The sequence below is a fragment of the Ostrinia nubilalis genome, chromosome 8 (assembly GCF_963855985.1).
Source record: "Ostrinia nubilalis chromosome 8, ilOstNubi1.1, whole genome shotgun sequence".
In the NCBI taxonomy this organism is placed as follows: Eukaryota; Metazoa; Arthropoda; class Insecta; order Lepidoptera; family Crambidae; genus Ostrinia; species Ostrinia nubilalis.
In genome coordinates this window covers 14,843,075-14,866,668 of record NC_087095.1, presented here as the reverse complement: position 1 = coordinate 14,866,668, position 23,594 = coordinate 14,843,075, and the positions used below count along the sequence as shown (strand labels likewise).

Sequence of the window (23,594 nt, the reverse complement as noted above, 5' to 3'; positions counted from 1 at the left end):
TTTTACTCATGGAGGTACCAACTACCAAGCCGATGATTTTATTTATTGACTTTCAAAGGGATGTTTTTTTATCCTGGCAGCTCTGTTGTCATGACAACGAATTTTTTTCAACTTGACATTTCTGTGATCGTTTAGAAATTATTTGTGTTTATCTCGCTATGTCTAGTAACGGTATGATATAACAAATAACGTTAATATTATTTGGTCACGTAATATTATTTTCGCCAATGGCATCTTGAGCCATAACTCTATTCGGAGTTTTGTCCAATGAACGGGCAGTTTGATTATGAAACATGTATTCTCATTGGCTATAAAATTGTAGTTGGATTTTTAAATAAAGAATTTCTACTTGTTTGTTGTACTGTGCGTGCTTTTCGTAAATCGACTAAATAATTAAGGTTTTTGCAAGTAAATTTCATTATTTTAATGTTTTTATCTGTTAAAAATGGCTTAATATTATTTATACTTTAGTGTGGAGTAAGTGTTTTGTCAAAAATGTTTTCGACATCCTCAGAAACAACAAAGAAACCGAGCGCCGCTGATGTAGTTTCTACTGTAAACATGCAATCTGAATCTCAAAAAGCAATGGATAGTATTGATAAAATCGGCAAACACAAGCAATCTGGAGAATCTCAAGGGTCCTGCTATTGGTATGTTGATAAACTTCATTGAATATTAAAATTGTCTTGATGGGGTGTAAGACCTTAACCTCTTTTGTTTTAGCGGGAAAGATAGAAATCTCAACATCGCAGAGCTGCTGTGTGCATCTTGCAATCGGTGGTTTCACGAATCATGCATCGGTTATCAGTTGGGGAAGCTGGTTCCTTTCATGACAAACTACTTGTTTATTTGCAAGAACTGTTCACCAACTGGCTTGGAAACTTTCAAGAAGAATCAAGCTCGTAAGTTAACAACAATCAAGACCTAAGAAAATTAGGAATTTGTCTTTTGTTTGTGTTTAAATTGAAGTTTGAAACACAATCTAATGTTAGGGATAGATCACTGTTGTTGCAAGGAACTGTAATAAATTAATCAACATAATATTTTGAATTTCTTACAGCATTTCCTCAAATGTGTCTTACGGCAATAGCTAATTTAAGACAAGAAAGTGTGAAAGACGGAAGCAACAAGATGTTATTTAGTAAAGACCGTGAGATTATACCGTACATTGATCAGTATTGGGAAGCCATGACTACAATGCCTAGAAGGTAACTATTCACTGATTATTTAACCTCTCAGCCCCCAAGCAGTAGCCGGCTACCGCGTAACAATGAGGGTTTTCGCGATTGAAACATCCGCCAGATGGCAATGCGTAGACAGGAGGTCCAAATGTTTAAATATTTTTGTCCAAATATTTTTGACATGAAATTGACAGATATGTCAAAATCCACCAATCATGCAGCATTTGGACCTCCCGTCTACGTATTGCCATCTGGCGGATTTTTCAATCGCGAAAACCCTCATTGATTATTATCTATTGTGACTGGATTTGCGGAGCCTGAAGGATTAAGAATCAAATTGTAATTTTTATTTTAGTCTATTTTAAACAATGTAAAATGAAGAACAGCCCAACGGCTAGCCAAAACATATTATTACTACCCTAAAATTTGGGATGTATTTCTAATTTTAAATACTTTCAGAGTGACCCAGTCATGGTACGCAACCGTCCAAAGGGCCCTCATCAAAGACATCCAAGTTCTCTTCACGTACGAAGAGGACCAGACTCAGGGCTCCATGTATGGCCTGTTCAACATGGAGCTGACTGCGATCAAGCCGAACTACGAAGCGATGATCAAACAAGGTCAGCTCAAAGTTACCGACATGGGAATAGCAACCAGTGAGTTATTTTTGTTGTTTTTTTCTATTTTATCTTCTATCTATATACACTCGACGTCAAATAAATCGCACCTCCCGCGACAAGCATCTTCAAACGTATGCATCCCCACTTCCCACCAATATTGGTACCATTTAAAAGCCTAGTTCTAACCTTCATTTAATTAAAGGAAAGGTTTTTACCCCAAAAATGTGTCTTTAGAAGGATCCAGAGTCACTTCTTCAAAAAATAGATAGTTACGCTAGAGCCAACTTTAATGGCTATAAAACTGTTAAGTTGGGTTTAATTGCTATCCATCTGTTAAAGAGGACACGTGAAATCGTTATTTGGTTTTATAACTATAAAAATTGGTCTAATTGATCCCATAGGTGGGCCCAAAGTGAGGTATTTTTTCAAGTCACATTTATGGTATATGTTAATCATTTATTAAGAAATTAAATGTGTTTTTCTTTAAGGATATTTATTGGGCTTTCAAATAACACCAATATTGTTGGGGTACCATGATTGTGTCAGAAGAAAATCGTTAAAGTTCGCGTCGCGGAAGGTGCGGTTTATTTGATGTTGAGTATATATAAAAGAAAGTCGTGTTAGTTACTCCACTTATAACTCAAGAACGGCTGAACCGATTTAGCTGAAAATTGTCAGGGAGGTAGTTAAGAGCCAGGAGAAGGACATAGGATACTTTTTATCCCGCTCGAAATAAAAAAAAAGTCTGCTTATTTATTGTCATTAAGGCGGAACAAAGTTCGCCGGGTCAGCTAGTTTATGATAAAGAGAAACTGTTTAGACTTGACACTCATAAATGACTTTGACACTAAAGTTAGTGTTCAGTGTTTGACTTGACGCTCATTGAAAAGGCAAGAAATTGTTATTTCCAATAGAAAAATCCTAATTTCCAATAATATTAGGTGACTAAAATGTTTGGTCACAGCAGTATATTATACCCCCAAAGTAAGTCTTTATTTATTCAATTGGTTTTAGATTATGACACAGATACCCATTGAAGGCCCATTGGCCATTGGTTTACTAATAATCCAGCTGTTTGAGGCTGTTTCATTTAAAATTTTTGCTTATTTCCTTTTAAATTACATCTGTTTGTAAGTACATGAATATCCTAACAAGAGTTGATAAAGATGCTATAATCTCTCATGTTTTGTATTTCCTAGCTGTACAAGATTTTTAGAATACAATTCTTCCTTGAGTCGTTAAAGTAATACTTTAAAACTAGCACAGTTGCATGAACTTCTAACAGAAATAAACCTGACTTGACTTTGGTACCATGCAGTTGTTAGTCCTCCCTAGTGACTACAAGTCTTGAATTTTAGTTATTATTGTTTTCAAGGATACCATAATAGTCCAGTCAAATTAGACATGAACCCTGCAATAATTCGCATACAGCTGAAAATTGGTATGAATGTTCGGAGCACCATTATGAATTAACTGTGAAAAGTCCCCTTCAATCCGACATGTGCTAAAAAAAAAATTCAAGGTCAAACTTAAAAAATACGGGTTTTTGAGATTTTCAGCCCAACGGTAAGTTTTATCACAAAAATATGTATGACAAGGTTTAAGACCATACAATTATCTATCAAAATTGTCTATACACTTTCTCCTAAGAGTCAGCGTTTCTCAGATTCGATGATCCGAAGAGTCAAAAAAGTGTTATTTTCATAACGGTCTTACACTTAAATCCAATGTGATATCGCCTCGTGCCACGACTCAGCATTGTATCATGATGTGTTGTCGACGTCGAATATAAAATGATCAACCTCAATGTCGTTTGTCATCTTTAATTGTCGGAAAATGTTTGCAACTTAGACGAAGGACTGCACCGTGAGTTTCTAAGATACGAAGTTTTCGTGTCTATTATGTTTAAGAGCTCTTATATGCACACGACACTACTCTACTTGTAACTCTATGGTCACTCTTTTAGCCCGGTCAAGTCAGAAAATCCAGGTTATAATAATTCGCATAGAGCTGAAAATTTGTGTGAATGTTGAGAACACCATCCTAAATGAAATGTCAAAAGTCCCCAACGATCCGTCATTTGAAAAAAAAAAATTACGAAGTCCAAGTTTTTTGCATTTTTCCGCCAAACAGTAAACTTATCATAAGAAATGAAAAGAAATAGTAGTAGATAATAAAATTATCTATTAAAATTGTCAATGCCCCTTTTTCCTAAGAGTCACCGTGTATGTGGTAACAATGCAAAAAGTTGGAGAATTCGCATTATGTTATGTGGAGTACTTAACTCCACAACTTCAACTCTATTAAAATAGTTTTGAATTTAACAGGATAACAAATACATCTTAAAAAAGGCCTACTGGGGAAACCTGGTAAAAATAATGCGCCAAATAACCCTCATAGGTGTTGTGGAAACATGTGCATATAACGAGAACATCTTAACTAACTTTTTGAATCGTTCTACCTCATAATCGGTGACTCGTAGGAAAAAGAGGTAAAAACAATTTTAATAGATAATTTTATGATCTACTATTATTTCATATCTATTTTTATGATAAGTTTACTACTTGGCCAAAAAATGCAAAAAACTTGGGACTTCGAAAACTTTTTTTTTAATGACGGATCGTCGGGGACTTTTGACATATCATTTAGGATGGTGTTCTCAACATTAACACAAATTTTCAGCTCTATGCGAATTATTATAATCTGGACTGTCTAACTTGGTCGAGCTATAAGAGTGACCATAGAGTTATAAGTGGAATAGTGACGTGTGCATATAAGAGCTTTTAAACATAATCGACACGAAAACTTCGTATCTTAGAAACTCACGGTGCAGTCCTTCGTCAAAGTTGCACCCATTTTTCGATAATTAAAGATGACAGACGACATTGAGGTTGATCATTTTATATTCGACGTCGACAACACATCATGATACAATGCTGAGTCGCGGCACGAGGCGATATCACATTGGATTTAAGTGTAAGACCGTTATGAAAATAACACTTTTTTGACTCTTCGGATCATCGAATCTCAGAAACGCTGACTCTTAGGAGAAAGTGTATAGACAATTTTGATAGATAATTGTATGGTCTTAAACCTTGTCATACATATTTTTGTGATAAAACTTACCGTTTGGCTGAAAATCTCAAATACCCGTATTTTTTAAGTTTGACCTTGAATATTTTTTTTAGCACATGTCATATCGATGGGGACTTTTCACAGTTAATTCATAATGGTGCTCCGAACATTCGTGCCAATTTTCAGCTGTATGCGAATTATTGCAGGGTTCATGTCTAATTTGACTGGACTATAATTTGTATTTCAGTTTCGATTGCTAACAGAGTGAGTACCTAAAATTAAGGCTTGGTATTTCTGCTAAAGTAGGTATTTCGCGCTGTCAAAATCTGCGCGCGCAATACTTCGCCGAAGACAGCGCGCCAAAGAGCTCTCGCGGCTACACAGTATAGAAATACGCAGTTTAGAAATACGCAGTTGGTTAGGTTAGGTTGACTTCCTTCCGTTCAAGCGTCACACTCACAGCACTTTCTAATACAAATCATATCCAAGTGATACAAATTAAAACAACTTTCAAAATTTTTGGGAATACATTTTAGAATCGAATAAATATAGAATACTAGCTTTCCGCCCGCGGCTTCGCCCGCGTGGAATTTTGTCTGTCACAGAAAAACTTTATCGCGCGCGTCCCTGTTTCAAAAACCGGGATAAAAACTATCCTATGTTCTTTCCCGGGACTCAAACTATCTCTATGCCAAATTTCATCAAAATCGGTTGCGAGGTTTAAGCGGGAAAGCGTAACAGACAGACAGACAGACAGACAGACAGACAGACAGACAGACAGACAGACAGACAGAGTTACTTTCGCATTTATAATATTAGTTGGGATAACTGCCAAAGTAAACACGGTTCAAAGAGGCGTGGCATCACCCGACCTTCCGGAAGTTCCGCGCCGGCTAAAAGAATTTCAAGATTACGTCACCCGACCTATCGGTAGATCCTCGGGAGCTTGAGCGATTGGAAAAACATTTTATGATCAGTTACTCGTAATAGCGATTATTTAGAGCTTGGATAATAAATTATAGTTGTTGCAATTCACAAAGCTTTGCATGTGGTTAATTACATTAATCAGTACACGTATCAATTTTGTTCAGTCTTTTTGTTTATTAATAAATAAAAATATCATACTAAAATTGCATACATATTTGTTTGTATTGGTCTGGGTGTTTTCTTTCCATAATTTATGTATAACGTATGTACGGGGCTCTGTATCAAAAATCACTATGAGCAATAAGCATCACACACGGTTACCTGGAGTGCATTACCGCAGCAAAAAGCTTGCCATCTTAAATGAACGGTATAATATCGAGGTTTCGTCAGTACAGTTGCGAACAAAGGTGTTTGTGTAGTGTAGTTGAGTTGAGAGGTCAGATTATTGAAATAATAAAACGAACATTTTATTTTTTAAATACATTTTAAAAATAATTTACATTACAGATAACAATGAGAGGATGACATTGCAAGGTGGTGCCAGTCCAGTCTTAAATCCGTTGATATATGCTGCATCTGCCATGTTTTTGGCTAAAAGATTCTTCTATCTTGCAGTTTAGACTTTTATTACAGACCTCAGACAGTATTTTTGGAAAACTTTTACGCATGGTGGAGGAAGGGACGCTCTAGAGACTCAAGTCTACTAGGGCACTATTTAAGTTGTGAGCCTCGACAACATAACGTGTTGTTAGACGACATCTGATACTTTTAATGAAAAGTTTGACATTTTTGACTACAACCTTATTCAAAACTTTTTATCATTTGAGCAAGTTTTGTATTATTAACATTGAATTGAAAATTATCTTGACTACAAAAACATGGAATTGACTTGCGGAAATTTTCGCGCGAAGATTTATTATGACTTTCGACGTGGTTAATCAATACAAAACTAAAGCGGTCAGCTAAATTTCCTTTTGGTGATAAAGATCTGTCCTTTACCATTGTAAAACGCTAGTTTAAGAAGTATAATATTGTATGTCATTGGCTCACCAGTGAACTTTGCGAAACTCGTCTAAAATGACTAATAGTGGCGGAAAACATTGATGTTGTCAGAAAAATGGAAGAGAAACCTCGTCATGTGATATATCGTAGGATTGAGATAATCCTAGGCATTAATTCCACTAGCACTAATAAAATATTGTATGACCATATTGTGGTTAATACGTTTTTTTCTCGCTGGATGTCACAAAATTTTTCAAACACTCAATAGGACGCTTGTGTCGTTTAGTCCTTGGAAATGTTTGATAAATACGTTTAAAAAGCTTTAAAAGCCGTTTTTAAAATTGTGACAGTTGACGAATTAAGGATCTATGCATAATCATCCTGAAAATAAACAGCTATCGACTATGGAGGTGTTTTAAGATGAACCAATCCCAACAAAAGTCCCATGCGCTCGGAACACTTTGAAACTTACGGTCGCCTATTTTTCCGAAATATCCTATTATATGACAGAAACGTCACTAGAGAAATTAAGAATGGTTAATTCTTAATAGTAAACAGCCACTTTTTTTCCAAAAGTCTTCAGTTTAATAAGGGTAACTGACCAGCATAGTCGAATCGCCATTCGTGACGAAAATGTGAGCTTTTACACGTCTCGTCAAACAACTGACTATTTGAACACTCAAAATATGAAATAAACAGGGCCAACGCTACAAAATTCTTGCTTGGATTCTAAACACTTCTTTTGGTACCCATAATTATATTAAAATTAAATGCGTGAACAGCGATTTATGTAGCCAGAAGCAACTGTGGATGCGGTCAAAAACCATGCTTTGGAGGTGCCTCAAGCTGAGTGGAAAAAATGCTATGAAAAGTGTTTCGGACACATTAAAAAGTACGTAAATCATGAAAGACAATACCAATAAACGCAATAAATACCATTTTAATAATAAACTACTTTGTTTTCATAGTTAGGCTCACAACTTAAATAGTGTCCCACGTAGAAGGAGTCACATGAACTCCAAGTTTTAAATCCGTTGACATCTGCTGCATCTGCCATCTTTTTGGCTAGAAGATTCTTCTATCTTGCAGCTTAGACCTTTAGCTACAGACCTTAGACAGTATTTTTGAAACATTCTTACGCATGGTGGAGGAAGGGACGTCCTAGAGCAGTGGTTCTTAACCGGTGGTCCGCGGACCACTGGTGGTCCCTGGAGGCATTCCAAGTGGTCCACGATGTGCACTTGCACACCTTGGTCAAAACCACTTTTAACTGATTTTTGCAGTCAAACTGGTTTTGACCGATTATGAGGTGGTCCCTGACAAGACAGAAATTTGGTAAAATGGTCCCTCATGACTTAAAGGTTAAGAACCACTGCTCTAGAGACTCAAAACTACAAGGATACACATGAACTCCAGTTTTAAATCCGTTGATATCTGCTGCATCTGCCATGTTTTTGGCTATAAGATTCTTCTATCTTACGGCTTAGACCTTTAGCTACAGACCTTAGACAGTATTTTTGTGAAAATTCTTACGCATGGTGGAGGAAGGGACGCTCTAGACACTTAAGTCTACAAGGAGTCACATGAACTCCAGTTTTAAATCCGTTGACATCTGCTGCATCTGCCATCTTTTTGGCTAGAAGATTCTTCTATCTTGCAGCTTAGACCTTTAGCTACAGACCTTAGACAGTATTTTTGTGAAAATTCTTACGCATGGTGGAGGAAGAGACGCTCTAGAGACTCAAGTCTACAAGGAGTCATATGAACTCCAGTTTTAAATCCGTTTACATCTGCTGCATCTGCCATCTTTTTGGCTAGAAGATTCTTCTATCTTACAGCTTAGACCTTTAGCTACAGACCTTAGACAGTATTTTTTATTATTTATTTGTGTCAGTGTGCTCTTCTAAAGAGTGTAAGACGATTGTATGTAGGTACTATTAAAATGTAATTTTAACTCATTGGTTTTGTCTCATATTTGAGGAATGTACTATGTATCATGAGTAGAGTCTTCGTTTAAAAGGATGCGAACAATTTAAATTTCAATAGGTAGACAAAATTGATAATTTTTAATTATCAAAAATTTAAGCTTTCTCCAGTAACACTGATATTATTATACTGTGACTCATCAAAGTCATCATTGTCAAAAATATTGACAAATCGCGAACTGTCACGGCCAAAAAACTGACACGCGTCCGACCTCCGTAAGCGCCACCGCGCGACTGATTGAGATTGTCCAAGCCGTCATGGACGATTTTTTCCACATTTTTTAACATAGTAACTAAATAAGACGCAATATAAAAATTTCATCCGTTAAAAGCCCTCAAGTTATTTCTGAACTTTAGTTTAGTAAAAGATTTAGAATCTCAAATCGCTTATTTTAAAAATAAAACCATAAATAGAAAACGAATAGAGGTAACTTTGGGAATTTATTCTATCGAGTCAACTTCATCAAATCGTGTTTCCATCCGTTAATAGCCCTAGAAAATATCCTGAACTATGCCCAATAAAAATCTTAGCCTTTAATTTTACTGTTTAGTACCTCAAAAATGAAAAATGAAAACCTCATTTTCGCCATTTTCTCTGCTACCCGGCCTTAAGGTTTAAATTATTTCTATCTCTACTACAAGTTGACTAGAAATTGCAGTGTGGTGTTGTGTAGTGATGGAGAATGAACAAACAGGTTAGGTTTTGCACTGACTTAATTTTAAAGTATTCTAAATTCCTTTTTTTTTACTATTTTTGTGCTACTACAATATCATATTTTTTGTGTGTAACTGAGATCAGCTAAACATAGCTCTCCCCTTTTATTATTTTTTTATTATTTTTATGACTGCATAAAGAAAAACACTGGAGTTGTCTAATTTTTCTTTCACACTTTTCACTTCTTTTCTTTCATAACTACTTTAAAAACTAGTTGTTTGGGTACTTATAAAAATGTTCATGTATTTTATTTATTTAAATTGTTATGGTCCAGCCATTCTGACCTTTATAAACATCTTTTAACACGTAATAATGATTTGTATCCAGGGCAATGACTCACCGTACGTGCTTAGAGCGCTAATGCACCTTTTATGTGATCAATTGGCAGACACAGTCTGGCCAGTTTCGTGGCGAGTAACGCATTTTCTTACCAAATCCCCATAACGGAGCCGTCGAGTTTGGATGTGCGCCAGAACTGAAAAACTAACGCATACAGCCATATCATGCGCGGTGCACATATAAAAATATATCCAGACATGTACTGAATAATGACATTGTTTCCCGCACAGTGGTGTTTGTAAACACGCCGCACGCACACAGCGCCGCGGCCGTATGGGACGCGGTTGTGTGTTACCTTGATAAGTCTCACATAGGCACCGTCGCTTTAGCGTGCGATTTCTCCTCTATTGATTTTAGATTTAAATTGTTCACTCAATCACCTTGAACTTTATGGCTGGTGAGTTTTTATTTTTTTAATTTTCGGTTTTATTACTGCGACTGTGGAACACCGTTATCTGTTATCGCGTCAGTAGCCTTGAGCCAGTGTTTACCCAATATGTATTAATTGTAGTTATGTACAGTTGAAGGGCGCTCGTTACAGGAAAAATATGTTCCACTCTTGTTGGTTTTGCTTCACTAATGTTTTCTTGTGTAGACGTATTTAGGTGTCGCACACCAATGACCGTCTTCATTATCTTATCAACGGTTTGCACCGAAAAGTTCGTTTTACATTGAGTTCAGATATCGGTGAATCGACATGGATAGTAAGTCCTTAGGATATAGCAATTTATTTATATTCAGGCAATAACAATTAGGCAATTTATTTTTAATTTTGAAGATAATTTCGATTGATGATAAGCGTACGTTAAATTTTCCAATCGGGTCACAAATACTTAAATACACAGGTTTCTACGCATTAGATAAGTCCCCGAAGTTCTAAAAATAACACGGATCGATAAAATTCCACAGGTCACTGTAATACTTAGCGAATTAACCACAGTCTCTACATCCAGACAGGCTGGAGTTTTTGCCTCATTCATAATTTCTAGTACTTATTTAATAGCACAACTTTTCCACGGGCCCTACGCGACATTTGAGTTCGTATTCCCAAAGATGTAAGGTTGAATATGAGATATTGTCACCGCGTATGATGTCTCGGGTCTCGCATAAGTAATCGTTTCCTTTCCCCCAGCGAGCAGTAGCGGTGCATAATCGTCAAGACACGGGTATTACGCATCCATTGTCTTTAGTATTATGTTTGTACGGATTGCCTTTTACGTCACATTGTGGTGGCAGCCGAAGACATGCTGATGTTCAAATGTCAACAAACTGTAAACTGCGTAGCACAACTGGGCGTGGTGTACTGATTTTTAGATGACATACTTATATTTTGTAGAAATTGTAACGCACACTGAACGAATCTCGCTGTTATTAGCGATCCAATGAAACGTTCAGTACGTGACCTAATTGTTTACCGTCCAATCGACATCAAAAGACTGCTCATTGTATCGAAGAATGTTTTGAACATTAAAAATAACTTAATCAATATTACTGTCGCTCCTCCGTTTAGTAGACGATTCATAGAGCATCGAGGTCACCCGTTGGATCTTATCTTTGGAATATTGACATAGAGCCTTACTACCGAATGAAGTCTTTTGGTTTATTGTAAAAGCATTTTGGATATTATGCTGTAACGTAAAATTACCATAAACCTGTACTTAGAGGAAAAAAGGTAAAAACGTGTTTATTTTGCTCCAGTTCTTATCGTTCGTTATCGTTACTAGTTTTAAAGTATTCAATATTATATTATTATACTTAGTGACCAAATAAATTTTGATATTTTTCACGTCTTGCAAACAAGTCCATGCACCGGTAGATGGCAGTCTTAATTGTTTTAAAGTACATTTGCCAAAAACTGGCTGAAAACATTTCATTCTCGTTTTTTACAAGAATCCTTTAGGTTTTTCTTAAAAACACGTTCTTTCACGCCGAAGAAATATAATACTAATTAGCTGCGAATCTAATTATTTTCCGGTTAATTAAAGTAGGTTGCGATCTACAAGATAATAACCGGTGCAAGATGTGAAATGCAAAAGCGGACGGTGTCATTTCAACCAGTTGTGGTGCACTACTCCAAGTCTTAGAATAAGCCCTTATTACAACGATCCTACTAATATTATAAATGCGAAAGTTTGGATGTTTGTTACTCTTTCACGCAAAAATTACTGAACGGATTTTGATGAAACTTTACAGTATTATTGTTTATAACCCAGAATAACAGCTATAATTTATGACGATCTGTGACAAAGTAAATTTCGCGCGGGTGAAGCCGCGGGCAAAAGCTAGTAATTAATTAGTTTGTGGCAAGACAGTATGCGCAAGTACGGCTAATTTTGTTTATGAACTAATATTTCAAAAACATTTTTTACTTCAATCTTTCTACAAACAACCGAAAAAATCATCGCGTTATTCGTGATCAAGAGTTTTTTCGTCAAGAATCGAGACTATACTTTCTGATTCCATTTTAAGTCGCACTTTACATTTTATAAATAAAACATACCAGCTTGTTCCGCGATGTGTAAACGTCGGTAAATAAGTAATAATAGCCGAGTAATTTCTTTAAAAAAGTGTAATTTCAATTGTTTGTGGAATTTCTCGTGGAATCATTCTAGAGTGATTGAAGAGTTCAGAACATAGCGTGAGTCTGCTGGCATATTCAAGTGACGCATAAATTAATACAGCTGCATTTGGAGCGTAAGAACCACAAAACAGTCCGTTTTGTGTAAGAATTCCCACTCACACACGTATTTGTATACCAAGTCCAATACTCCTAAATATGTAATATACTATCGGCAACAGTTTCAGCTACCCATTTGTCATGTCCTCTCGTTCTATCGCAAAGAATCACCATTTGAAGAGCGAGAGAAAAAACGGAAATGGGTAGCTAGAACTGTGACTGATAGTATGTACTTCCAAATAAGGAAGTTATTGATGAAACATACGCCTCCTAAAATGCATCGTCTGCAACTTAACTTACTGGTAGTTACCACGTGGAGATAACTTCCATCTACGTGACGTAAGGCCCACCTACCCCACCTATCCCTTGTTCTACTTAGGGAAGATACGACCAAACAAGAGTTAATTAATCTCAGAATAAATCATCAGTTTTGACATATTTCCCATACTGAAACCGTCAATGTGCCAGTTGTACCAGGAGCTATTCTCGGATAAAAGTTTGGTCGAATCGGGCCTTAATAGTTTTACATGGGACGTGTTTCTGTTCCCAACCTAAACCAAAATATTATTTCTTCCCAGTCCCTCTGGCAGGCAACGTAAAGGGGCGGCAAGGCAAGCGGCGCCCTGCAGTGGGAGGCCTGGACGCCGGCGCCCCAGTTGGCAAGAAGGGGCGCTCGGCCGACTTAAGTGCCCTGAAGCTGCCTTCACATGGGTACCCCACGGAGCACCCTTTCAATAAGGACGGGTACCGGTACATACTCGCCGAACCGGACCCCCACGCGCCTTTTAGACAAGTAAGTAATTTGTAGCAAATATAAGATAAAGTCCGGTCGCCGAGCACGTAGAACTTCGTCCAATGACCCCAAGCTACCCATCCTTCGCGCGTAATTATATTGCTGTCGCGCTCGCACACTCACGAACAGTCCTGACAGCAATATAATTACGCGCGAAGGATGGGTAGCTTGGTGTCATTGGACGATATTCTACGTGCTCGGCGACCGGAATTTAGTATAGGGGCGCCTTGTGGTGGGGGGCCAGACGCCGGCGCCCCAGTCGGCAAGAAGGGGCGTTCGGCTGACCAAGACAAGTAATTAATTAGGTTAGGTGAAAAATTAATTCGTTCTGGTCGTTCAGTTCAAAGGAATAAAGATTCCATCGTTCTGCGGTATCAAAAGCTTGCAGGAATCTCCCATTCTAAGGCTGCGTTTCCACCAGAGAGATTTGCGAAGATGCTTAGCGAGGGATGTGTTTGTAAAGAACCAATAGAATCGCTTCATTCACCTCGCATCTCTGGTGGAAACGCAGCCTAAGGCTCGGTTTTCACCAAAGCAGAGAGAAGATATGTGATTGAATAATCAACCAGAACCCGAACCGAAATTTAGAGAAGAAGTAATGTGAAAATAAAGAAATCTTATGGTTATTCACATACTTTTCTTCTCTATCAAATACATTCTTTGATAAAAACTGAATCTTATACGTCGTTCTGCTAAAAGCCTTACGAAACCAGTCCAAAGTTTACGTTCTTCCATTGCAGGAGTTCGACGAAAGCAACGAATGGAGCGGCAAACCGATACCCGGGTGGTTGTACCGATCCCTATGCCCGGGTATCGTGTTACTAGCACTGCACGACAGAGCACCACAGCTGAAGATATCCGAAGACCGTTTAGCTGTGACTGGGGAGAAAGGATACTGCATGGTGCGAGCTACGCATGGTGAGTGAATCATCATGACTATTTATGTATAACTAGCTGACCCGGCGAACTTCGTACCGCCTTAGCGTAGAGATTTTCTTTATATTTTTTTCCGTAAAAACCTTGTACAGAGTATTAGAAAACTACAAAGAAAAAATCAGCCAAATCGGTCAAGCCGTTTTCATGTTATGTCGTGACAACGGAAAACGGGTTTTATTTTTATACAGGGTGTTAGGTAAATGGGTATATGAGCCGACATTAGCCCATGTTAACATGGGCATATAAATGGTATGGTGAAGTCAGAAATTTGATATCATCATTTTATTTTTTTTAATTTTCATACAAAATAAATTTTATTAAATCCGATTTGTATGAAAATTAAAATACTACGTACAGAAGTTTTACTTCGCGAAGGTATTTAAAAAAATGTATGCTCAATGTCATTAACAATATGGTGTAATTTAGCTTGTCTCAAGAGTCAAGCAAGTTTGTCAGAAGTTTTGTTGACAAACGTCAGTGATCGGTACTGCGCCGAAGCTATAGGGCTGACTTCGGTAAAATGATGTGACGTGAGGTGCCAATCTGCAGAAAATGGCGGAGGAAATACATGATTTAGCATGAATTATCATGAATAATATTAACTACTTATTTACCTCTCAGTGTCTTGAGGCAACTTAAAAAAGTACATTCTGTGTTTTTATTATTATTTAGGCAGTTAAATACTGCACAGTATTTAGTACACCATTTTCTTTATTTTCTTCCATCATACACAAGAATACGCGTGCGTGAGTCAATGTTCGCTCGTATGTGAGGCCTTGTCGAATAGTACTCTTGTAGGGGGCAATCGTGCGTGTTTTGTTTTCGATGTAAACTCGCGGAGATGAACAGGCCTGCTAACACCCTGTATATATAGATTATACAGGGTGTTTGGTAAATGGGTATATGAGCCGACACTAGCCCATGTTAACATGGGCATATAAATGGTATGGTGAAGTCAGAAATTTGATATCATCATTTTATTTTTTTTAATTTTCATACAAAATAAAATTTATAAAATCTGATTTGTATGAAAATTAAAATAATTAAAATAAAGATATTAATTTTCTGACTTCACCATACCATTTATATGACCATGTTAACATAGGCCAGTGTCGGCTCATATACCCATTTACCTAACACCCTGTATAGTATAGATTTGTACCTACCTAGTTAAGTTTCTTTCATGTTCAATCTTACGAAAGGCTAGAAGGCAATTTTTTATTTTTAGTTGCGTCTAAAACTGGGCCTAACACGTTGGTTCCGACACCATTCGTCCAACATTTGGATCTAGAAATAGTTTGTCCCAACGTTGGTGCCAATAATATTTGTTGGAAGATTGAATTTTGGGACCCAGCACAGAGCTTGTAATCGCCGCGCCGCTCGCTTCTAGAGACGGCACGCTTATCAATCTCCTTATAAATGAAGCGTAGCGGGTGCGCGGCGAATCCATGATCTGTGGGGCCCAATGTGTGGAGCCGAAATCTTGCCATAGCGGAAGTATTGGAGTTACAACTTGTTATACTTTCGCTTCGGCTATGGGGTTAAACAGCTTCTATTGGTTGTCGGCAGGCGTGTCCCGCGGCTGCTGGTACTGGGAGGCGAGCGTGGAGGAGATGCCTGAAGGCGCGGCCACGCGGCTGGGCTGGGCGCGGCGCTACGCCAACCTGCAGGCGCCGCTCGGATACGACAAGTTCGGCTACTCCTGGCGAAGCCGCAAAGGCACCAGGTACATTCCAGGCAGGGACATATGATATAACCCATATGATATGATATGACCATACGACCTGTTGTAGTACTGAACTACTGACGATGTGTTCGAATGTCCAATTTAAGGATAATAAGGATACGTCATACGTCAGTAAGTCACATCATACCCACTGCGGGTATGATGTGACATTAAGCGACACGGATTCCGTTCGTAAATCGTTCTCCTAGGAAAACGGGTAACTAAAAACCGCAAGGAAATTGCCTCTAGGGTACACGTGTACCGATGACCGACATGAAAGCGTCACGGGAAAAGGCTGGATGCTGAGTGTCCAAATGCGGTCAGCGCCAAAATGCGGGCTGCGCAGCGCAGGAGCGCGACCAGCCGTGAAGAATTCTTCAAGGAACATTCTTTGATTACAACTATTGTCCAATCTCTAGTCCTGTCAAACTATCACATGTTATCCGCACTATCCTACAGTGCACGTATAGTTCTTGCAACTCACGAAGGCGAATGAGCTTTACTTATGTACATTACACTATCGTTATGTATATGCACATAACGATAGTGTAATGTCCATCAAAACGAACAGTGACGAGTCACCACCACATATACAGGGTGTTAGGTATACCTAAATTCTTTAGAAATTTCCTTATACAGTGTGAGTCACGTTAAAGTGTACATATGAAAATAGATGAAACTAGACCTATTTTTATCGACAAAAAAGAGGTTAAAAAATTTTTGAGATTTTTTTTTTATTTTTTATAGAATTCTTTTTCTTCCAATTACGTATTATAAAGAAAACGTAATAACTTATAAACTAAGCGGTATATCGTGATAAAATAAAAACATTAATAATGCTAAATAACAGGCAATACTAAAAAAATACATAAAATACACAGAAAAGGCCAACAAATAATAAAAAATGACACTTTTTGAAAAAAATCTGCTTTTAAATTCGTGTTTTTTTGGTTATTTGATAAATTTCTCCAAAAAATGCCCCTATAACCGGTGGTTTTTAATTTTTTGTATTATTCTCTATCGTATTACCTTCGTAAAACCAAAAATCGCATGTCTCTATCCCTATCACAACGTTTGCAATGATCGTTTGAACTAAGCCTCTCCGGGCGCGCCATTCAACGCTTCGTTAACAATGAAACTGAAAATGGCTCTAGATTTGTAATTTTGATAAAGACAAGTTAGATTTCAAATAAAAACAAAAGATTTCGAAGTAAAATAAGCATTTTAGTTAAAATTAAAATTGTCTCTACCTGTAGCGGAGAATAATGTTGTGGCAGGCCTTTATTCAAACGATCATAGCAAATGTTGTGATAGGGATAGAGACATGCGATTTTTGGTTTTACAAAGATAATACAATAGAGAATAATAAAAAGTAATAAAAACCACCGGTTATAGGGGCATTTTTTGGAGAAATTTATCAAATAACCAAAAAAACACGAATTTAAAAGCAGATTTTTTTCAAAAAGTATCATTTTTTATTATTTGTTGGCCTTTTTTGTGTATTTTATGTATTTTTTTTAGTATCGCTTGTTATTTAGCATTATTACTGTTTTTATTTTATCAAGATATACCGCTTAGTTTAAAAGTTATTACGTTTTCTTTACAATAAGTAATTGGGAGAAAAAAAATTCTATAAAAAAATTAAAAAAAATCTCAAAAAATTTCTGACCTCTTTTTTGTCGATAAAAATAGGTCTAGTTTCATCTATTTTCATATGTACACTTTAACGTGACTCACACTGTATGTAAACAAACACTTCTGCACACAATTACACCATAATCACTTACGTGTTCATAATATCATACACATTATTTCACAAGCCCATGTAACCAACTTTATTCTCACGATTATAAAAGTTTGGAATCAATCTTTAAACAAATTATTTTAGCAAAATATGTGGACGATGAAAATTTGTGAGACTTGTCAAATTGACTTGAAGTTTAAAATTATTTGTTATCTCCATGTTGTCTCTGACACATCAGTGTTGTAACCTGTAAGTCATAGACAATAGTCGGTAAATTTAATCGATTTTATTTCAATTATTCAATCATTTTTATTACTGATTGCATTAAAATAGATTTAAATAGGGTCTTAATCAACAATGTATTTTTTCTTCATTGAATGTACTACTAATTGTTTAATGCATTGCTTTATAAAGTATTATAAATTCTTTCTATAGGTACGTAAGTACTACAATAATTTCAATCCGCGATTAACGAGAGGTTTTGTCGCCTCACTAGGGCACAGATTAAAAATGTTTTAATGTCAGTTGGCCATATTTGTTTACATATAGGGAAATTTCTAAAGAATCCGACTTTAAATGGTTATATGAGCCGACACTAGCCCATGTTAATAATTTTCATACAAAATTAATTTTACAAAATCCGATTTGTATGAAAAATAAAATAATTAAAATGAAGATGTCAATTTTCTGACTTCACCATACCATTTATATGACCATGTTAACATTGGCTAGTGTCGGCTCATATACCCATTTATCTAACACCCTGTATAAATGTAATGCTCACTCGCTTTTGTGAATTGCAACAGCTCTTATAATAATGAAATAATATTTATGCCGTTAGATTCCACGAGTCCCGCGGCAAGCACTATAGTTCCGGCGGTTACGGCGAGGGCGACACGCTGGGCTTCCTGGTGCGCTTACCAGACAGCCGCCGCGAGTATACGCCCAACACTTACAAGGACCGCGTGAGTACCTACCTGCTCTCCAGTAGGCCTAGGATGCATGCCACGATAAACTTTTATCGATTTTGCACGATGAGCCCATACATTTGTCGTCTGAAATCATTGATGAGATCATGGCGCGGCAGCGGCAAGCAATAGCGCTCACGTTCACAAAATACGCAAACGAAATTTGTTTACACATACAACTATGCTTTAAAACTCGTTTAGGAGGTTTGTTTCACGCGGATTTTACGCTGCGGGACATACGCAATTTGAGTTGTAGTTTTTTGTGGGTTGCATAACGGTACCGCACTGGGGTCACCCTGCGTCACTTGTGCGTTTATTATCACGATTTACTATGAAATTGTTTGTGCGAACTACACGTCGATACCTGACGAAATGGCACAGAACAGGCCAGAGTCGAGATTCTTATCGTCCCAAGAATTATTGTGGGTCGTTTTATTTTCAGCGGAAGCGTGAGCAAATCCACAAGACACTAAAAACCGTCATCACATCGTAATATCCAAAACGCAGTCGACATTCACCTCATAGAACTGTATTTCCAATTCCAGCCTCTAGTCAAATTCAAGAGCCACCTCTACTATGAAGATAAGGACAACATCCAAGAATCTCTGAACAATCTCAAGCCTCTCCCGGGCAGCAAGATATACTTCTTCAAGAATGGCGAGTGCCAGGGCGAGGCATTCGCAGATATATACCAGGGCTGCTACTACCCGTCTGTGTCGTTGCATAAGAACGTCACTGTTAGCGTCAACTTTGGCCCCAACTTCAAGTATCCGCCTCCGATTGAATACAACTATCGACCGGTGAGTATGCTAATAAAGCCCTATTTTTCAAATAGGCCCAGAACACACGGTGAAACGCAATTGCAACGAAACTGCAACTTCTAGTTACTTTTGAGTTGCATCTAAGTTTCTGTCATAGATTCCGTTGAGAGACCACACACGCGACCAGTTTGAAACCGATTTGAAATGAAATTGCAATTGCGTTTCACCGTATGTTGTGGGCCATACGCTACGACTTTGACAATGCATATTTACAAGTTCTATTTATTATAGTATGTCTCGCAAAACGGCGTGCCTCTCGGCATAGGATTTCTAAGAGTGCTATTATAAGAAGAAAACCCGTTTCATGGATGATTCAAGGGATCAAATACAAAAATTGGACACTAGAATCAAACCTATCGTCTTAGACAGCCCGTTTCCCATATTATCATGTAGTTAAAGTTCAGTCTATCTTATAAATTGTAACCTACCTAATTATTGGGCATATAATACGCCATCGTATGATTTGTTTCTTGCTATGCAAAGTGCAATACGCTGTCGCGAACTTTAGATAAAAAATCCTACTTCCTAATATTATAAATGCGAAAGTTTGTATGGATGTCTAGATGTCAACATGTTTGTTCCTCTTTCACGCAAAAACTACTGGAGGGATTTTGATGAAACTTTACAGTATTATTGTTTATAACCCAGAATAATTTATGACAATTTGTGACAAACTAAATTTAAAGCAAGTAAATTAATAAAAGGTGACTTTTTTCAACTTCAGATGTCCGAGAAAGCAGAAGAAGCTATATGCGAGCAGACCATGGCCGACCTGCTATACCTTACCGAGAAGGAGGGAAAGCTACGCCTAGACAACTTCAACCTCTGATACAACTAACACCGTTCCGGCGGTGTGTGTGACTGGACACTGTGTGTGAATGTGCTGGTGATAGTGCTGATTATGTATGAGTAAGAGTAATTATGTATGTATTAATATTAAATAATATTTTACAATTCTTTTTGGAGAATTTTATTTATGCAATCTATTTTAGTCCCTCAATACATGTAGGTAGCGTAAAGTAACAACGCCCCCACCACACTTGCGCTAAAAACAAACCTATTTTGATACTCGATGTCGATACCTACTGTAAATTGCAATTTAAGACGTTTGACTATTCCATCAGCTCAATTTCTAGACAAAGTTGGTGTTTCAATCTAAAAATGAAAATATACATTAAGAATTAAAAGTTGCAGACTTCCATAAAATAAACAATTTACTGTTCTAGTACATACATATTATTATTATTTATTAATAATTCTAAAATTAAGTAACCTATTATTTCCCAAAACCGCCTCTGCAGTTAGGACTGCTCTCCACCACTTTGTCACTTTCGTCCCATTGCGTTGGTGTCTTGGCTATGATGGATAAAGCATGGACTCCGGTATGCAGTTCTTCTTTGAGAAGGTCATTCACTAGTCTGTGTCGCTGAAAAAAAATTAATTCTAGAATTGTATAAATTGTGGATTTAAAATCATAAACTGCATTGTTATTTTTCTGATAACATTTTATAGACAAGATGTAGCTTGACCTGTCTACAAGATACACTGGAATTTATATAGATCTTACTCTTATTACTCTTTGGGCATGTTATGTGAATCGGCAAGGACATTGAGTAGGAACAAAGACAATCCATTCAGGTTTTTTGTTAAAGAGGGCCCTTATTGGCAGAGTTCAATTTATGAAACAAACCATGATAATACATATCTTAAGCTTTAAAACCATTATAGTTACCTTGATCAATGGCAAGCCGTCGAATTTATCAGATACGACTACAACTTTGAAGTGCGTCTCCGCGCCTTTAGGCACATTATGCATGTACGACTCGTTTATAACATCCAGATGTTTCGCTTCTAAAGCCGACTGCAGCTTGCTTCGAATTGTACCTTCCACTACTCCTAGTGCTGATGACATCTTCCTTGTAACATTCAGGGAACCTGAAGTAGATAATGTTACAAATTAACACTAGAATTACGCACAAATTATGAACGTTTTGCTAACCTTCTGAACTATTATAAAACGTAATTGAATCTTACCCAATCGTAAAATATTTTGCATAGATTTAATGCCTCGCGAAATCAGCACCATATGAAATATTTTTGATGTATTTTTACTACAAAAAGTAAAGTTGCTCAAAAGAAAACAGTAATCAGCTGTGCAGACCGCGAAACATAGAGAAAAGTAATACATAGGAAATAGAGAACCCTCTCTGTCAAATTTTTGAGCCTACTAATTGACAGCCTGGTGTTAAATTCCCTGTACTTAACCTACGTACGTAACGCTCACATACATACATAGTACACGCACACATACATACATAAAGTCCACGCACACATACACACAGTTCACGCACACATAGGCCCTCATAACCTTCAAAGAATTATTGTTTTTATGATGTACAATGTAGAATTTTTTCAAAACCATTATTTTGAAAATATTTATCTTTATGGTGTACGTATTGTATTATTTTCAAAACAATGGATTTGGAAAAATTCTACATTGCACATGGAAATGCAAATAAGTAAACAAAAACTTTTGAATTTAATAATTTTACTTTATTTATGAACACACATAATATTATACACCAAAAGCGTCTTTTCGCAAAGTTTTCAACAACACTAAAAAAGCATTTGCACATTGAGAAAACTCAGATCACTTGTGAACATAACAGAAAGTTTCTTCGCGATTCACGAAGGAACGAACAAAACTCCGATGAACCAGAACAGCAGCAGGTACGAAGGAATGAACTTGAATTTGACTCGACGACTCTTTAATACTTTAATAGGGCCACAGAAAACTTAAATGATGGCTAAGAAAACAAGAATGCATTTAACATAACAAAAACAACACCGGCCATTTTGGAGGAAAAACAAAGTTGCCATATGTTAAATAGTAATTTCTACTACTCTATTATGTAAATTATAACAAAAATGACAATGTTCAGTTTTAAATTAAAACAAATTAATTTCATTTAAAAAAAGTTTTCACATTGTAATTAACAATATTCTCAAATATATTTTAATTAAGAAAAAAATGAAAATATGAAGGAAACAGGAGCAGCGACATCTAGAGCGTTTTAGGGTAGTTAAAAAGTATTTGAATTTATTCACCGATGTCGCTGTTTGGAAGCAAGTTTCACTTCGATGACCGTTGTATGGAAGTTTCCACACCCTGCCGCAAAATGTCAATAAAGTGTTACTGTGACATTTTCAATGACATTGACGTTTTGCATTGCGTTCAAAAATATTTTAATGTGAAAATAACGTAACCGTTACATGGTATTTCTGAAACGAATCAGTCTTGGAGAGGGAAGGAAGAGGAAGCAGCGTTTACTTATAAAACATTACTTTTTAACATTCATTTTTTAAAATAAATATTATCAAACAGTCAAAATGTATGTTTCAGCTGTGGTTTCAGAATATGCGTGCAGTGGTGGACGCACGCTACCATAAATTTTTCAAAGCAAATAAAAATATTTTCCGTCCGGTCAAACTATTCCCACTTCAATACCCAATTCCCACACAAATATCCACAGAGGCGCAGTGCGAGTTTATTAACTGTTGGCCACAAATATTGTTTTTTCCTTTGTAGTATTATTTTATTATTTTATTATTTCTGCCTCCGAATCTACGCTAAAATGAAAACTACGCTAGCACTGTCGTTGTGTCTACAAATAAAGTCCGGCAAAATATCGAGCTTCACAATTTTATTGGATTTGACGGATTGATTTTTCATTCGCCCATACGAGCACGGAGTTTGTTCCCCTTCCTATTCGCGTGATGTATAGGGTGATAAAATAATAAACGCTTTTCTTTTTCACTTTGCGCCCTCTTTGCGGCATTTTTATGTTGGCCTCAATGTTATATGTTTTAAATGATAGTTGTTGCGTACTAAAGCAGGTAGTTTGGTAAGTATTGAATAAAATAATATTAGTAATAATTTGTAATTATTATGATATTGAACAGCACTGCGAGAAGGGAGCATAATTAATAAGTTACCTTAATACCTACCACTCGGTTTTAGCTTAGAACGTGCCACGTAAAAAAAATATGAAAAGTAAGAAGATGCAACGGATTAGCAAGCTAAA

At 36.8% G+C, this 23,594-nt stretch overlaps 2 protein-coding genes across 5 annotated transcripts; one reads left to right on the top strand and one right to left on the bottom strand.

The window, feature by feature from the left end:
* The first annotated feature begins 309 nt into the window (after positions 1–309).
* LOC135074009 (set1/Ash2 histone methyltransferase complex subunit ASH2) lies at positions 310–20,468 on the top strand. Of its 4 annotated transcripts, none has more exons than XM_063968307.1 (11): positions 310–408; positions 515–650; positions 724–902; positions 1,061–1,208; positions 1,641–1,837; positions 13,100–13,314; positions 14,055–14,232; positions 15,820–15,976; positions 18,562–18,685; positions 19,234–19,488; positions 20,234–20,468. In XM_063968307.1, exons 2-11 carry the CDS (start codon positions 562–564, stop codon positions 20,336–20,338), a joined length of 1,647 nt encoding a protein of 548 aa, XP_063824377.1. In that variant the 5' UTR covers positions 310–408; positions 515–561; the 3' UTR covers positions 20,339–20,468. The 4 variants fall into 4 exon arrangements, with proteins under 4 accessions (XP_063824377.1, XP_063824378.1, XP_063824379.1 ...); XM_063968308.1 differs by having other exon boundaries at positions 339–363; XM_063968309.1 differs by lacking the exons at positions 310–408; positions 515–650; positions 724–902; positions 1,061–1,208; positions 1,641–1,837 and adding an exon at positions 10,101–10,241.
* A 237-nt stretch (positions 20,469–20,705) lies between these two features.
* LOC135074262 (bolA-like protein DDB_G0274169) lies at positions 20,706–21,671 on the bottom strand. Its single transcript, XM_063968548.1, has 3 exons — positions 21,544–21,671; positions 21,242–21,444; positions 20,706–20,935 (listed from the first exon to the last, which is right to left on the bottom strand). Exons 1-3 carry the CDS (start codon positions 21,593–21,595, stop codon positions 20,786–20,788), a joined length of 405 nt encoding a protein of 134 aa, XP_063824618.1. The 5' UTR covers positions 21,596–21,671; the 3' UTR covers positions 20,706–20,785.
* Between the last annotated feature and the right edge of the window lie 1,923 nt (positions 21,672–23,594).